The sequence below is a fragment of the Melospiza melodia genome, chromosome 3, assembly GCF_035770615.1.
Source record: "Melospiza melodia melodia isolate bMelMel2 chromosome 3, bMelMel2.pri, whole genome shotgun sequence".
Classification (NCBI taxonomy): domain Eukaryota; kingdom Metazoa; phylum Chordata; class Aves; order Passeriformes; family Passerellidae; genus Melospiza; species Melospiza melodia.
Window position 1 is genome coordinate 32,063,211 of NC_086196.1, and position 18,185 is coordinate 32,081,395.

General features: G+C 38.2%; 1 protein-coding gene across 1 annotated transcript in view; it reads left to right on the plus strand.

Moving 5' to 3' along the window:
- The window catches only part of TMEM200A (transmembrane protein 200A), a 51,974-nt gene extending 36,943 nt beyond the window's left edge, over window positions 1-15,031 (plus strand). Inside the window, exon 2 of the mRNA XM_063151165.1 lies at window positions 11,861-15,031. Within this exon, the coding sequence (XP_063007235.1) occupies window positions 11,877-13,352 (1,476 nt within the window). The 5' untranslated portion in view covers window positions 11,861-11,876 and the 3' untranslated portion in view covers window positions 13,353-15,031. The remainder of the gene's footprint in view (window positions 1-11,860) is intronic.
- The last annotated feature ends 3,154 nt before the right edge of the window (window positions 15,032-18,185 follow it).

Consider the following 18,185-nt stretch of genomic DNA (forward strand, 5'->3'; position numbering starts at 1 on the left):
GGCTTTGTGTAAGTCAGGAGAACATTAAGTTAAACTGATATTTATCTCTTTAATTAACAATGACTATATCCAGGCTAAAGCAAAGTAAGTAAAATATTAATGGCATGAGGTGATGTAACAATAAAGTAAATGAGGTCCTCAAAGAGTGAAAAATTACTACAAGTCTTTGTGAAGAAATTGCAGCCTATAATACATGCTAATAATAGTTTGCATCTCCTCCTAAATTAAAATGTTAGCTAGCATCAGTCAATGTTGACATCTGTCATGATCACACGAGTCAACTACAGCAATTACAGGGTAGGTCAAATATGTTAAAACACAGATATATAGACTTTACAAATGGAGGACACTGAAAATGCACAACACACCAGATAAGCCAGCATGTTATCAGCAATGCATCCATTAATAGGTCCTTAACTAGGGCACCATGCCTTAGCTAGCATTGCTGTTGATCAGTCCTCATGTGCTAGAATTATTCTAATTTTCCGAAGGCCTGGCAGTCTGCTGTTCCACAGGCTCTCTATTAGGAACTCAGTCTTACTGGAAAACTGAAGGGAGGTGGTTTTCTGCAAAATATCAGGACAGTAATATGCTGATGTATAGAGATAAAATGAAAAGCAATTTAGCCGTATATCAGAGGACTCGGTCCCATGGATGAGCTGTGTATGTTTAAAATGTAGGGCAGCAGTATGGAGTGTAGGTGTCTGAGGTGAGGGAGGCAGACCTTTTAGGGTTCACAAGTTATGTGCTTTATGTCAAGTCCCCTGTGCTTACAACACTCAGACATTCTGGAAGCAAGTAGAAGTGAGGAGGTAGCAGTTATTCTGTTCTGTTTAGCTGACCTTTCTTCATGTACTACCAAGGAATTGTTTGGCTTTAACTCCCAATAATGTTCACAGATTTTTGATGGTAAAAAAAAAGAGGGAGTTGTTATGCAAGTTATGTATCCTGTGTAAGTGAATTCTGCTACCAAAGCTTAAGATTCAGTTCATAAATTTGGCCCACAGTGTTTCAGCATGTCTTTCTCTTAGTGTCTCACTGCCCACAGGTTACTTTGGTCCCAGTGGGTTCCTTCTGTTCATAGTACCTTTAGTTTTGGGTTCTACAAAGAGAGTGGTTATTATAATACTAGTGACAATGGAGCTGTTTACAATTATGGAAGAAATTGTTTGTGATGGATAATTTGCATAGCAGAAGTGGCTTCATATTTCAACATTTCTATTGTTTTGCACATGTAAAATAGTAACCTGTGTCTTGAAACTGCTGCTGTTGTGTGTACTTTGTAACTTGTGTTTACCCATCAATATGCTACGTAGTAGTGTGGATGCTTACAGGTTCTACTGATGCCCCCATGTGGATGTCTGGCAGGATCATTCTAGTCTGCAGTTGAAGACATAATTGAGGTTTACTGTTAAGTTACTAATAGTTTATTTCTCTGTCATCCATAAATGGACAAAAATGTTTGACTGTGTCGTATACCAGAATTATTTTTGAACTATGCTTTCCATTCTCTGTGAAATAGTGTGACTATCTGTTTTTGTATCTGGTATTTGAAACTATTGTTGACATACTGGAAATAGCATCATGCTGACCAGTTTGCTTATTTTTGTGGGATTCTTGAGACCCAAGAAAATTTTCACTCTATTATTAATGTTCTAATAATAGCTGTGATATAATGATAGCCTAATTGATTTGCTAACATAGGATAACCTAAACCTCATACACTGATTTTTCTGCCCCTGTGAGCTAATACAATGGCATTGTAATTGAGAGCCCACCTGTACCTCTGAATCACCAAAAATTAGTGTTGAGATGCTGGAACTGTCTTTAGATGTGACAGCTCAGGTACTGTGACCTTGTTAGTGATAACAACAGAGACCTTAGGAGGAGCTGATCTGTGTTGCTACCTGGCAGAGCAGATTAACGTGCATAAAGGCCTGCAGTGTAAGGAACATCCTAACCCATGTTTTCAGAAGAGATTTCAGAAGGAAATGACAGACAAGGTGAGTGTAATGATAGCTTAGGGCCACAGTTGTGCCTTGGCAAATGTTTCTCTTGGCCATACAAGCGCTCACACCTTGTGGCTGGTGTGGCTCAGGGATCCCAAATTCCAGTTCTTCTAAAGACTCCTTGCATGGACTTTACTAATGATGTAGGAAGAAGTTCCCTGCTGGTGGAAGGGCCTGGCACTCGGGACACCGCAATTCCCAGACAAGTATCTCAGCCACTTATTTAAAATTACATTGCCAGGGTTAATGGACAAATAAGGCTAGGTCTGTGGCTTTCCCAGTTACTTTTTGGTCCTAGATCTTTAAGTTCTGTTGAGCACTTAAAATAATTTTTGTACCTCTGTTACTCACTGAGATCTTCTAATACAACTGCGCAGTATAGATAACTAAATATTCTTCAGAATTAGAGTCTTGCATTATTTATGTTTAAAAATTGGTGCTATGTCTTTGAGAGTAAACACAGCATGCTTACTCCTGCTCCTTTGCGTTTGTGTGTTTTAGAGAACAGGAAGTATTTTCTAGGTCAAGGTGAAAGTGCTGCTCAGACATCTTAGTTGTGGAGCAAATAGATTTGATTTCATATCTAATATGGGTATTACTTAAGCCTTCTGTGAAATACCTACTCCATTTTGTTCCTGGTACTGTTTGATCTTAGAGTCATTGGACATGTATGCAGTGGGAAATTACTGTTGTTAGAACCTGTGAATTAACTTGATTAACTGAGCATGTAGTGCAGATAAGGACATTTGTTTGGTGTTTGGTCTTGAGAACTGCTTGCTGACACGTGTTAGGTGTGTGTCCAGGCTGGAGATTTTGTCTCTGACTAAATCAAGTAACATATTGCTTAAGTTAAGCTGGATGATATGTGAGTGTAAAACGGTAGCCAGAGCACCCCAACATAGCTGCGCTTTTACCTCCACACCAAGTGTCAGTCAGTGTCTTACTCAAAATTTTTTGTATAAGAATTGAAGAACCAGCAATTCTAGGGCTTGAAAATTAAGGTATTTCCTAACATTTCCAATCTAGTTTCATGTTTTGTTTTTTTTTTTTTTTAATTAGGAAACTGAACCTTTCTGGAGTGCTGAACCCTGGAGTGTTGAGTCATGCTTTTCCTTTGCAGTAGATGACAGAGAACAAATCCTTTACTCTGCTTTTTACACATTCAGTCTTTCAGAAACATCTAGAGACCATTATAAAATTTATTTCATGACTTGTGGTTGATAACTGGTCTCTGATCTGCATTGTGTGAACTTGCTTCACGATTTAGATTAGTTCTGTGCATTTTGGATTTCTGTTTTGGGGTTGATAGGCTATAGTATTACCTCAAAATTTTCACTTTCTTCTAAAATGAGCTCCTTTTTTTCTTGGTGATGTCTAAAAGATAAAAACTAAAAAAACTTCAAATTAAAACAAATACATAAATATCCGTCTGCTTCTTTAACACATTTTAAATTAGTTTGTGCTTATACAGTGATTATGTTTGATAAAATGCTTTACTTTCTCTTGATACTGAAAGCAACAGATTGCATGGCATAAAAGATTTAAAATAGTTTACTTCTCTCACCTGTAGACCTATATAAACCAGGATTTCTATGTACTGAATATGAACACTAATAATTTGAATGGATGAAAGTATCTAAAATAATTATGAATATTTGGCTAAATAGCCAATATCTGCTTCCATTTGATTTTCACTAGAAAATGGTTTTACACAAACTAAAGTGCTAAAATAGCTTGGAAACAGATTTTGTCACTTCAGTCATTAAGGGCAGTTGTCACCTTGTTCAGTTTAGGCTAAAAAAATCCTAGCTGTTTTTTAGTAGAAAAACTCTGACAAACTGGATAATGAAAGAAAATAAAAGCAACAGTGAAACCTTGTTATCCAGTTTTTATTTTTCTGTGTGCATATTCTGAGGATATTTTTTTTCTTCCAGGAAGAAAATTTAAAAACTTTATTAATCAATTGCATTTTAAACAACTTTTCTTCAAATAGTATAAAGCTACTTGCCATTTTTGTTTCCTCAGACTTTTTTTAGCTCCTTGCTTTTTGCTGTTGGTCTGTAATAGATTTTGGTACAAGATGTGATGTATATGTGCATAGGAAGTGGAAATTTTTATGCATAAGTAAAGAAGTTTTAGGTGCACACTTCCTAAAACAAGTTACAGCTCTGAATTTACTGATAATTTAATACAGTGGATACAGAGGTTATGTAAGCATTCCACAAATAGGTACATGCAGTGCCTGAGATCTTGTTTATCATCTAGGACTTTAAAATGTTACAGCTAGAGAGAGACGGACAGCTGGGAATTCAGGACATCACACATGACAGTGGTGGGACAGGTGGGTGTATGCTGTGTGAGACAGGTGTTTTGTGACCTGAGAACATGTTTGGTTCACTGTGTAATGACTGCAAAGCTGTTCTAGACATAGGAGACCTTGGCAGCCACCTCGTTTTTCTTGAGTTTTACCTTGGTAAAATCCATGACTTCTCTAGACTCACACCTGCTCTACTGCAGTGTGCCAGTAGACATAGTTGTGGATGGAACAAATTTTAAAATGAGTTCAACTGGGCCAGGCAAAAGCTGGCAGACCAAATCTAGGCCAAGTCATAGAGCAGCGTCTTGAAAACAAAATATAGAAACTCAGGTTCCTTCTTTCCCTCTTTGATGTGTGTTCTGTGCTTTTGTGAGTAGCTAACGAGCTCTGTGTAATGCTGCCAGTATTGAATGTTGCTGATTTTGCACAGAATTACAGTATATGACCCACTGAAAGGATCAGGCTGAGGGAGAAATAATAGCAAAGAGGATAAGCAGCTCAGGCATTCATCTTTATGCAGTACTGCTGGCTGTTCACCTTACATTTGACCTTGGCATAATAGTTGGAATAATTAATGTATATGACAGATACTGTAAGTGATGAAGTAATTCAAAAGGGATTTTTTTTTGCTGTGATTTAAAGTATGGAATCACTGCACTCCCCAAATCTGAGTAACAGGCACTCTCTCTTACCCTACAATTGTATTTATCAGTATTTCTAAGTTTGCAAATTTTAGTTCAAATTCCCTAGTTATTACTTTATTATTATTTCATGTTAGTAGTTTAGAGCCAAATACAAGCCCAGGTGGTTTCAAGAAAAGGAGTTTCATATTAATAAAGTGTGAAGAAAGATGTTTGCAGACTGCAGCAAGTTCAGCATGGAGCTCCAGGGAGGCCAGGACCCAAAGCTGTCTTTGGAGAACAGACTGAGCTGGGAGGCTGAATCCTTCTTCAGGGATTCAGCCCTGAGGAAGAGGAGGCTCTAGGAGGACCAACCCCCAGTACCTACAGAGGGGTGATCAAGAAGCCAGAACCAAGCAGATGGTTTTAGGACATGAGACAATGACACACAGAAGAGGTGCAAACTGGATAAAGGAAGGAGCTTTCTCCCTCTGAAGGAGAGAAAAAGATTTCTAAAGGAAATAGTGGGTTGTCTTACTGCCAACAGAAATGGAATCCTTGTGATGACTTGAATATTGATCAGCTGTGTCTCTGTAAGAAAGGTCTGGTCCCTGTCCAGTTGAGAGAATTACTTAATATTAATTAAGTATAACCTTGTTAGACTAGTTTGGTGCTTTGGTATGAGTTTCATTTTCCCCTCCTCCAAATAACAGTGAAGGGCCAAGGCTTTCTTATCATAATTGCTGGGGTTTTCTGTAATTTTATACCCTCTCCACTGAGTTGTAATGCAGACACTTATTGTAAGAGCTTGAGGAAAGCTAGGTTAGGAAGTTAGGTTACTCACAGGCACACCTGTACTTTCCTTGCTGTGCTTTAGTACAAGGCAGTGGACTGTATAAATGATCACAATTAAGAGTGCCATGGTCCAGGTTTAATAATGAAATAGAATGAATTTGAGTGCAAATAGGTATTTGATATATCCACTGTGGATTCAGTTTGTCTCCTTCGAATACCTGCCACAACTGAAATTTGCATCCAAGGTGCTTTGATAGAAAGGAACTCTGACCCTGTGTACAATGCAAAGGTACCCTTTGTGTGTGCTTCAAAATGACACAGTATAGTTATAAAAATATGTATAAAAATGAGATCTTGTAACTCTCATTAAAGCCTGAACTTGTTTTTTAAAAATTCATTTTCCCTTCATTGTTTGAGTTCCCAAATTTGTATAGTAGGACAATGAAAAAGTTCTGATGTGCCATGGCTAGTTGTCTTTCACAGATTCTGCAGAGGTAACTGCTGGGCCCCTGTGGTCTTGCTTCAACCAGTACAGTGCAGATTTGAAAACCACTGCCAGATACAGATTTTAAAAATAACTGCATCAGATTTCAGATTTCCCAACAGATGTGTCCTTAATAGCAAACTTTTATTCTTCAGTTATGATTGCAAAGATTTGACTGTTTAACACGGTACTATTATAAAGCAGATACAAACTGTTGGATACAGCTGCATGGTCTACGGAACCTTCTCTTTCAATGTCTGCTTACTGCTGCCACTTGGACACCCTGGTGCTCTTGCCTTGCCTGGCCTGTGGGCAGCTTGCCTTTCCTTCTTTGTGCTGTGAAACTGCTTGCACAATTTGGCCTGCTTCCACAGGCAAATTGGCAACCGGGACGTTAAAAGGGTGTGATTGGTCCCTAAGCTTGTTCCTTTACAGCCTAGAAGAGACACCATTAAAGGGAATTTGAATCCAAATGGGTTGGATTCACCTGGAGATTTCAAAGCTTTAATGTTTTAAATGTCACATCCTTGACTTTTGCTCCATGACTTTGAAATATCAGCTGAAGTTATGAAGATTTTCATTGCCACATTCCACATGCTTTCTTCTCAGCTATCATCAATTAAAGTGAAATTAAAATACCCCATAATCATGAATGCAAAAGACAGTTTTTGCATGCTTTCTTTGTTTTTTAATCTGTTCAGCCAGACCATGTTTTGATTAATGGATAGGAGAAGGGGGAATCATTGTAAGGTGGTCCTGTTGGTGTGGTGGGCTGTTGGAGGAGCTACTTGTTAAGCTCTGCTAAATAAAAAATTGCTGCTAAATAAAATTGTAATTTGAGATGGTTTTCTCTGCTTCTTGTGGAACTACTCTCTGTTTGGCTATTGCAGTATAGTCTCTACCAGAATGATTAATCCCTTTGGGCCTATAAAGATGGATATTTTTACCCTTGGAATAGAACAGATTGTACCAGATGACAACTTCTGTGCAGAGATAGCATATTGTTTTGTATACATTGTTCATCAGTAGAAACTATAGATGTGTTAAATACAGCTTAATATTTATTTGTTTACTCAGTTGCCTCTTCTCTTATGATTTTGTCATTTGCATTCTTGATTATGAGAAACATATTATGATTTAACAGTCTGTCACCTCCATAATTTCTGGGATTCTAGGTTTATCAAATGTGAAAGAAACTTTCACTGATATTAAAATTTGTGTTCTTGTTAAAATTCAAAATTTAGTAAAATTATAACAAATCAAATACTGTTGGGAAATAAATTTCCTAATAAGCTGAAATAGTCAGATAGGAAATGCTGTAGTAATAGAAATCAGGTTCTGATTTCACACGGTACTTCTTACTGCAGTAATGTTTGATTTTTTTGCTAACACACAAGAATTGAACTTTTCAGAAAACTTTACATCAAGTTAAACTACAAGGAAATGTACAGTTCTGATAATTTCACATAATTCTCAGTCATTTTTTAAAGAATAAATGAGAGAAAAAAAAGTTTGCTTCCCATCTTTGCTGGGAAGAATTTAAAATTAAGTGAAAGATCTCTGTCTAATTCCAATTATTTTGCATGTATTCAAAAGACTAAGTTGTAGGTAGAAGTAAGAACTTACATAATACCAAAATAGTTGAACAAATTAGATAAGGCATTAGTTTTCAGGCATTTAAAGTAGAAGCCTCAAGCTTTAAAGCTTACTGCAAGTTGAGAGTTGGTAATAGTTACTGAGAGAAAAATTAGATTTTTAATAGTTAGGCCATCTCTGAAAAACAATTACTTGGAAGCAGTACAGTTGTGGTCATTAGGCAGGAAAGATGGGTATTAAGGTGGTGGTCTCTTAGGTCAAAGAGAGAAATAAATAGCAGTGGAATGAGAAGTTGGTTGGAGCTACTAGAACATCCTGTGCAACCCATTCCTTCCAGTTGCTTTTGCTCTGCAGCCACCAAAGGGACTGAGCAGAACGCCACCTGTGCTCCTACCCTATCAACCACTTGATGCAGTGCCCTAAAGTCCCTTTCAATTGCCCTGACACTCCTTTTTTCACTCCCATCACTGCCAGCCTGGAGTATCAGCAGTGGGCAATAACCAGAGGGCTGAGTCAGCCCAGGCAGTCTCTCAGTGGGATGAGGGGCCCATATGTCAGGGCCCCTGTGGGATGGGTCCAGTCGACATATGGGGCCCTCTGTTCCCTCAGAAGGGAATCACCCACTAGGATTACCCTTCTTTTCTTCTTGATGTTAGAGGTGCTGATCCTTCTGACAGATGAAGCATAATTGGGAGGCTCCCTGGGCAGATCATTTTCTTCTACGTCCTCTGGCTGACCCTCTAGATCCAGGGTCTCATACCTGTTCTGAAGTGGCACCTAGGTAGTGATGGGGGTCTGGAGGAATTTTTATTACCTCCTCAAATAGGGACCCCTTTCCACTTCCCTTCATCCACCAGCTGTCCTATTGCCTGACAGTGGGAGGCATGGGAGTCCTGAGTCCTGGTGGGCCTCCCTCAAGGGTGGAAAGGTGGAACTGCACCAATCTATTTCTATTTTAAGCAGCATTTAATGAGCAGCACTCATATTGTGCCTCATATGTGACAAAACTAAACAGATTTGCAGAATAAATTATATGTATCTTCAACATCTATTATAAATACAGTATTTTCTAAAATACGGTTTTCTTATTAATATGCACTTCATTGTAATTGGTTTGGTAAAGCTTCTAGGATGAAGTGAAACAGTCTCGTACCAATATGTATTTTAACACTATTGATTTTATTAGATGCGGGAAATATCAAAATTGGCTTATTGCAAATTATTATTTACAAACCTGATTGTGATTTTTTCTGTGAAAGAAAGTACAATAACATTGATGTAAACTCAAGAAATAGGAGACTCTTTCTATGTACAAAATAAGCTTGTGTCTTTTGGCAGCCAGGCTTTTTTCTCCCCTGAGCCCAATTTCTGATGCAGTAAAAAGGAAGAGAGGAATATGTTCCCCTGAAATCACAGAATCATAGAATAGTTTGGAACCCAGCTGTGTGCCTTGAGAGATCTTGCTTTCTTTCTCACTTTCAGAAATCTCAATTTCTGTCCTTCAAGTAATAGATAATAATGAATTTGAGATATGGCTTCCCAGTTTCTGCAAAACTTGCAAATAAGAACTTTCTACAGAAAGATACCCCCAGATGTAATTCTTAAGCATGTTTTTATTGCCTCTGCTTTTTGGAGTTAGAGAGGACATTTTGCTAGAGGTATGTTTAAAATATTTAGCAAGCAGATGTAAGCTTATTCTGTTCACCCTTGGTGCAATTCAGGTAGCTGTGATGAGCAGAGAACAGTACATAAAATAACAAACCCTGCCAACAGGCACAGTGTGAATTTAGCACTAAACTGCTGTGCCTGTGCCCTTTCTTGGCAGCCCTGAGAAGGAGCAGAGTGGGTTCGTGTGTGCCTGTAAAATACCACATGAATATGGAAACTCCTTGTTCACACAAAGGTCTGGCAATTGTAAAAGATTAATGGAACAAACTAGATTAGAGCTAAACGATTTTACATTTCAGTAAAGATGTGCTGTAATTATCTTAAGTTATTTAATAGAGAAAACAAATTATATTTAATTGAGTAATAACAAAATATAACATCTTTTGTAATGACTAAGTCCTGTTTATTTCTGTCCAGACATTCAAAACATTGTTTTACAGAATAAGGAACTTTTGCTTTGGCTGAAACCCATAAACATGTAAGCACACGAGAAAGTTTGAAAGATTATCAAGGTCAAATAACTTTCTTTGGGGTATTTAAACATCTTTATCTTAAAAAAAAAAATTAACAAAGCATTCAAGACATTAACTTGCACTGAAATATGGAAATTGTCAAGGGAGCATCAAAAAGGAAATTAATTACAAAGTCTGAAAATTCCCAGAGAGATTATGAACATGAAACCTGAGAGTACAAGTGAAATTTCTGAGATTTTTGTAATAATGTTATGATTTCTCTTGCAAAAATTCAGAAAATGCAGTATACTTATCAGCCTAGACTTTTTCAAGTCTTTTCTTCGTATAGGAAAGGTTTCCCAGAAAGAGAGGAAGCCCTCTGTCCTCTAATAGTGAGGGTGAAAGGAGGGAGTTCAGGGTTGTTAGTCTTTCTGTCATCTGAATTGCTGTTTTCAATTTCCTCCCACTTAGTCACCTTTTTCAAATGCCTTATTAATTTCCTAATCCAGTTCATATTTGGTGGGTTGGGCCGATTGCTGCTTGTAGATGTGCTTATGTGGCACCTGTTTGCAGGGCTGGAAATCTGTGACAGCGTCATATCATAACAGTCTGTCTGCTTCTCCTAACACAAGAGATCCAATGTTTTTTGGGTTTTCGTACCAGAGGTGCACTGCTAAAATTTAAAACAAAATTACAAGCTTGGGGGATCTGATGAAAATCACTGCCTGTAAATTGGAAGCAGTCACCGTTTTGCTTTACCTCTGCTTTTCAGCACCTCTCTTTGTTCACTCAGTTCCACTTTGGTTTTGCTTTTTAAGCCACCCCCAGGTTTAACACAGAGCCTTTTCCTCTGCAACAGGCTGTCAGCCTTTCTTTATCTCTGAGCATAATAACACTGCCAAAGAGGACATAATTTTTTCATTCCTAACTTATAGTATCTTAATTTTACTCTATAATGTCATCTCTCATTAATTCTAATACTAGTTAATTAAGCACAGAAATGATTTTTGAGTCAAAATGCCTTGTAAAATAGAATGATCCTGAACTGTGTTGTTTCATTTGTTACTTTTGCTCATAAAAAACGATCAAATATGACTTTCTCTTTTAAACCCTTGCTGGTTAATATTTCTCATGTAACAGGCAACCAGGTACCAAAGTAAGGCTAAAATGAAATAAAATCTCCTCATAAAACTAAGAAAATTTGGAATTATTAATTTGAAATTTATGAAAATTTCTTGTTTGTAAAAACTTAATGGAGGTTTTTGACCAATAGTCCAAGAGGAACAAACAAAGGGGGAAAATATCTATATATGTGAGGATCAACATTATTAAGAAAGGCAGAAATGATTCTTCAGCTGAGACTCAGGAAATCTGAATAGACTTGATAAGAACTTATTTAAAGGCTGTAATAAATATGTGTGATTATATGCTGAAATCTATCAGGAAAGATCTCTTGAAGGGGAAATGTAGAATGAACTGTAGTCACAGACATTGTGTCTCAGAAGTTTTAAAAATAACTAGTAGCTAAAGTGCTGAAATTATCAATAAGATAATAATATATTATTGACTTTGCTGCAGACCAGTTGAGAGATAAATTACCTGGTAAGACTTCTGGCTATTTTATCTTTATTCCTGATATATCACCACTAAGAGCACTAGCCTTACTGTCTGTATCACTGATGGAAGCTTTATTATCGATATTTACAGTGAAAAAGGACTTTGGGAAAATAATTTTTCTAGGATACCATGTGACTCTCGAAACTGCAACTATGTCACAACTGGAGCTATAGTAGTAGCTTTTTTATAGTCAGGAGTGTTTTAATTATCAAGAAATATTTTCATATTAACAAAAAACTATCTAGTTTTGTAGAGACAGCCTTTGCTTGCCTCAACATTTTTGCTTCTTTTTTTTTCTCCAGGGCACAATATAGAGCTATGATAGCAACCGGAGGAGTCATAACAGGACTGGCTGCCTTAAAAAGGCAAGACTCTGCCAGATCTCAGCAGCATGTAAATCTAGCTGGAGTACCAGTTCCTGAGGAGAAGAAACCAGTTCGACGGCGGCCCAGGACAGATGTAGTAATTGTCAGGGGCAAAATCCGTCTCTATTCTCCATCGGGATTCTTTCTTGTCTTGGGAGTGCTTATCGCATTCTTTGGAATTGCAATGGCCATCCTTGGATACTGGCCCCAGAAGGAACAGCTGTTAGGCTCTGAAGGTAATCCATCTGTAAATGAAACCCGGACCCCAAGAAGCCAAGGAAGCATTTTGCTTCGCTTCTTTGAACAGCACATGCACTCGGATAAGATGAAAATGCTGGGACCTTTCACAATGGGCATTGGAATCTTCATTTTTATTTGTGCAAATGCCATTCTCCATGAAAACCGTGACAAGGAAACAAAAATAATACACATGAGAGACATATACTCCACTGTAATAGACATCCACACCCTGAGGATCAGGGAACAGAAGCAGCTGAGTGGTGCCTTCACTGGCTTGTTGGGGGAAGCAGAACTCCGGCACAGCGGGAGCTCCTGTGCATCACGGCTGGCTGCAAACACAGTTGCGCCTTTCTCTGGCTTCAAGAGCAATCTTAGAATGGATAGTTCTGCTGAAGAAGATGAGATTACCCTAAATGAAGATAGGACCACTAGTAGTCTCCTGCCACCTCTGCTGGCTGAGCAATCTGGTTCAGTGTTTGGACTTTATCCTCACTCCAGCAAGGCTTCAGATGACAAAAACACTAACTCCATAAAGTGTGAAACAAAATCCATTGTGTCTTCTTCCATTAGTGCTTTCACACTGCCAGTAATTAAACTGAATAACTGTGTTATTGATGAACCCAGTATAGACAACATAACTGAGGACTCAGAGATCTCCAGGAGTCAGTCTAGAAATCTGTCAATGGATTCTCTTGCAATTCCACTAACTGATACCAATGAATCCTACAGACCAGCTGCTTCCATGCTGCCACGACACAATTCATTTGTGGACACTCCATCTGATCCCTTCAAGTCTTCTATGACCCTTGGACCAAGCACAGGAAAGCTTTTATCTCCTGGTGCTGCCAGGAAGCAGTTTGGTTCCAACACATCTTTGCATCTTCTGTCTTCACATTCCAAGTCCTTGGATTTGGACAGGGGTCCGTCTACGCTCACTGTCCAAGCTGAACAAAGGAAACACCCCAGCTGGCCCAGGCTGGATCGGAGCAACAGTAAAGGCTATATGAAACTAGAAAACAAGGAGGACCCCATGGATAGGTTACTTGTGCCACAAGCAGCAGTCAAGAAAGACTTCACTAATAAGGAAAAGCTTCTTATGATATCAAGATCTCATAATAATTTGAGTTTTGAACATGATGAGTTTTTGAGTAACAACCTGAAGCGAGGAACTTCTGAAACAAGATTTTAATATTTAAATTGCAATTTAGAAGATATCATATGGTATTTTTTAAAAGCATTTTGACAAGTGTTTCCTTTTCAGTGAGACTGTACAAGCCTGTTCTTAACCAAATTCTTAATAGCCCATTAAAATTGGCTTGTGCGAACAGAGATCTTCATCATTGTAAAACCAAGGGTTTCTTGTCTTAGTAACATTCAGCTGCAATACTGTACATTGTCATTGCTTGGACAGTTTTGTTACGACTGATTCCAATTATTCCCAAGTCACTATCTCTTTTGTTCTATATACGCATGTTACTTTTCACCAAAAGAGACTGCAGTAGGGAAAAAAGCTCAATTTGCCTGTAAGTTCTCTTGATTTAAAGACTGCAAGAGACTGAAAGCAGTGGTCTTGTGGTCTAGAATGGGAAGTGAACAGGAGCACATACTGGAATTGTGAAATTCAGAGCTTTATTCCTAGGTGTTGTCTTTCACTTGCAATACATCTCAGAAGCTGCAGTCCTGCCATTGTCATAGTGAGAAACTTGTTTACATACTGGGGTGGGTGGATAGAAAAGAGTGGATATAATAAAACCATTTTTGTGAATTCACTGTAATTGATCAAGTGAATACCAGTGTTGTGAATTATTAACTATGCTTTGTATAATAATCTTTCTACATCCATTGTAATTTAATCCTGTAATTTTGGAAGAGCATACATAAAGTAAGAAATCTGAATTTTTTTTCTGGGATTAAGTCTCTAAACCACTTTGCTTGGCAGCACTTTTAAAATCAAAATAGAAAGATTCAATTAAAATCTTAGGAAAATGATGAATGCCAACAGGATTTTAGAAACATGGTGTATAATAAGGTGATATTGCAACTTGCATCTGAAGGCAATAATGGAGAATGAATATATTGTCTCTCATTACAATAACAAGATGCTAAGTAACTAGATCTCTGTGTTCAAAATACTTCTACAAAGCATGCAATTCAATACCTATACTAACATAGTATGAAAGCCCCTTGCCTAAATTTTAATTTATATATTTCACGTAATTATTGGTATGATGGTTTACCGAAGGCTTAGCTGTGTCAATTTGCATTACAAGATTTTGCAGAAGGAATTGACATTCAAAACAATGTTTTTCTCAGCAAAGCAAGCTTCACAGTTGACAGTTGTAGGCTATTGCTAAAGAAAAGGAGAATTGGAATGTGTGTATCAGAGGGTTTTCATGTATTTCATTGCTGTTTAGGCCATGATTCTGCCATTACAGCCACGTTAGAGAATGTCCCTTCAAAGCTGCAAGGCTCACCCAACAGGGTGTTGGTCTTAATTGGTTGGATTTGATATATTCACTTACCCTAAGTACTCAGGAATTATTTTTAATGGCTTTTCCCAAAAAGAATCAAGCTTGTTAAAATGTTGTAATTTCTCAACTAATTAGATTATGAAAGATCAAGGATAAAATACCTTCTCTTTTTTTTTAAATTTAATGAAATATTCAGCTCCGTATTTCAACTGCGCAATGTTTATGTATCAGGAGCGTTACTTGCTCGGTGAGTTGAGGCATAGTGTTAACTGTTAGAACCTCAAGCCTATATATTGTAACAGAGTTGGCTAAATATTTTGCTATGAAGCTTTTAATAACTCACTGGTTAGTGTTCTTAAGACATTTGCTATTTTTTGCAATAAAATGTCTCTCTACACATGTGCATTGTAAGACTTGGTTTTTCCTCCATGATCTCTAATCTTGCATACCAAAGTATAATTGGGTATTATGACACTGTATGCAACATTGTGCCTAAATCACTAGCCTGCCACAAGATATTTCTTCCAGAGTAATCAATTTCAGTGACATGTTTACCCATGGAAAGGCTGAATGCTTTTTTTACCGATGAAATGTGAAATGTATTCAAAGTGGTTTTGCTATGAGAAACTTTGTATAAAAAGAACATCATGCTCTTTTTAGTTTGGCAGTAAGTATTATTTTAAAAATGGGAAACACCATTAAAGATTTGAATGATGTAAGCTTTTTATTTCCTTAACAGCTGCATTAAATCACAGCTTAAAAGACTTTTCACGTACTATCATATGTGGGAATGGTAGTTCCTTTGTAAGTATAGTAGGGGATGAACTTTTAATTTTAACACAGGTAGTAGGTACTGAAAAATGTACTCACTTGGGAAAAATTTACCAAGGTAAAGCTATCAAAATAGAACCATATAAAGAAGCTTCATGCCTGACAGACCTACTACAAAAACATTCCCATATTAACATAAGATGAAGTATTTAATTCAGATAATCACAGGACTGTTGGGGTTGAAAGTGACTTGTGGAGGTCATCTTGTCCACCCCCTTTCCTGCTCAGGCAGGGCTGTCTCACAGTGTAGAGCTGGTTGCCCAAAACTGTGTCAAAGTGGTTTTTGCATAACCTCAAGGAAAGTGGCCTCACAACATCCCTTTGTGACCTGTGCCAGTGCTTGGTCACCCTCATAGTAAAAGAGATTATCTAATGGTCATAGGCACCCTCCTGTGTTTCATTTTGTGCCCATTGTCCCTTGTCCTGACTCTTTCCAGAGCCTGGCTCCTTCTTTTTTGTACCTCCTTTAGGTATTTGTACAAGATCCTCCTGAGCCCTCTCTAGGCTGAGCAGTCACAGCTGGTTCAGCCATTCCCTGTAGGTCTCTTCATCATCTTTGTGGCCTGTCACACAATCAGCTCCAGTATGTCCATCGTTTCTTGTTCTGAGGAGACCACAACTGGACCCCACACTCCAGACGTGGCCTCACCAGTGCTGTTTTCAGGGGAAGGCTCACCTTCCTTCAGGGTTCATGGAGGACACTGCATAGTTTCATATTCCTTGGGTAGTTCCAACTCAAGCTCAGGTTGGGAAAACTTGTAAAAGTTCAAGAGGCCTGAACACAGACATCAGAAACTGCAGTAGGGCAAAGATATCTGGACCCTTTGCAATACACAGGGGTATACAGGAACCTTACAGTGGCCAAAAGGGGAGCCATGTGCTGTTGGCAGGTAAGGAACTGATAAAGACAAAAGCATGTCTTAAATTGTATCTTTAGTCTATAAATACCCTATTCAGTTTCTGATGCTGTTCACAGAATTTTAAAATTTGATTTCCATTATTGATGTGTAGCCCCACAAGGAGTTTCTCAGATACACTGCAAGGTGAAAAAGAAGCCAAAGTCAGGACAGTTTTGTCATCAGAGGAAATAATTGTGGAGCTACACCACCAACTTTTTCCTAGAATAAGCTAAATCTTACATCTATATATACTTTCTACTTCTTAGGTAAGCTTTTTAATCACTGCCTGTGGATCGGACTGATGGTTACATCTGCCCCTCCTGAACAAAGCACATTTTTTGGGCAAGTTTCATCAGGAAATAAAGAGCAGCACTCTACAATGATAGGTTTACAATGCTGGGTTACAATCTCTTCCAGAATTGCTTCTGTATTTTACATGAAGTGGTTGCTGGATAAAATCCTTGAAACAGGGCTTGGGTTCTTGACAGGTTGATAGTTTAACTACTCCCTGGTGATTCCAATTTACTCGCGCGGGGAGGCAACGAACCAAACCCTTCTTGCAGAGCAGTGCCGAGTTCAGCAGGAGGGATTGACAAATGCTTTCAGCTGCTCAATTGTACATGGCTTAATGGATGGGAAGGCATGAGTTTTCTCAACAGCAGAAGGGCTTTGGCACAGTGTTACTCGTCCTGATGGCTGCCCTAAGGCTGGAGCTGTGTAAGGGATGGAAAGGTGATCTGGCACCCTCAGTATGGTTTTGGAAGTGGAATTTTATGTTATTAACTGAGCAGAATTGTTGAGGTTGCCAGGTTTGGAGGTAGACATCTACAACTGTCCTGCCTCTTACATTACCTAAATAATCTTTTTTGCAACTGTATCAAATTGCTTTTCTCAGATCCTAAGTTGGTTTTGCTCATTCGTAAAATGCAGCATTGTTGGTTCTATGGTTTCTCCTAAGAGAAATTTGAGAAATAGGTTCAACCTGCTGCAGCAGCTTCTCTCTGAAAAGACTTACATTCTGCTTATGGAGTTCCTGAATTGCTTTAGTCTTATACTCTTAAATTATTTCTTTAGATGAGTTTTTTTCTAATCCTTTCCAGGAAATTCTGCCTTCATCTTTCCAGCACTTTTTTTTTTTTTGGTTAATTTTTCCTACCAAATATGGTATTGTGATGAGCAAGTATAAATCTTCTAGCAAGACTGTGCATGTGTATGCGAGAGTGCAAATGGAATAAATAGCCTATTACAATGTAGGAGTGCTTCAGTTAATATGATTTAGCTACTCAAGGGCAAGCCCTTTGTCTAAATCTTTTCAAATTAAACTCGGGAGCAAATTGATTGCAGTTATCACAGCTATTCTGTTTAACTTTCAAGTGCCGCTTATTAATTCCTCCATCCATATTCTATGTATGGCCATATTGGTTTGTATTTCAGGATTCAGTATCTGAAATAAACCTCAAGTATTTTACACATTCAGTAAAGCCCATTTCTTAACAGTATTACTTTTCTGAGTAACAGTTGGCAGAATTACAACTCTAAGTCTCGCTAGGAATGGAAATGGGATAGTTAGAATACTTTTATTTTAGAATAGCCAGCAAGTCAAGGGAGGGGACTCTGTCCCTCTGCTCTGCTCTGGTGAAGCCACACCTTCAGTGCTGCATCCAGCTATGAGGTCCCAGCACAGGAAGGGCATGGACCTCTTGGAGTGATTCCAGAGGAGGTCATCAGGTTGATCAGAGGGCTGGAGCACCTTTCCTATGAGGAAAGGCTGAGAGAATTGGGGTGGTTCAGCCTGGAAAAAAGAAGGCTTCAGGATGACCT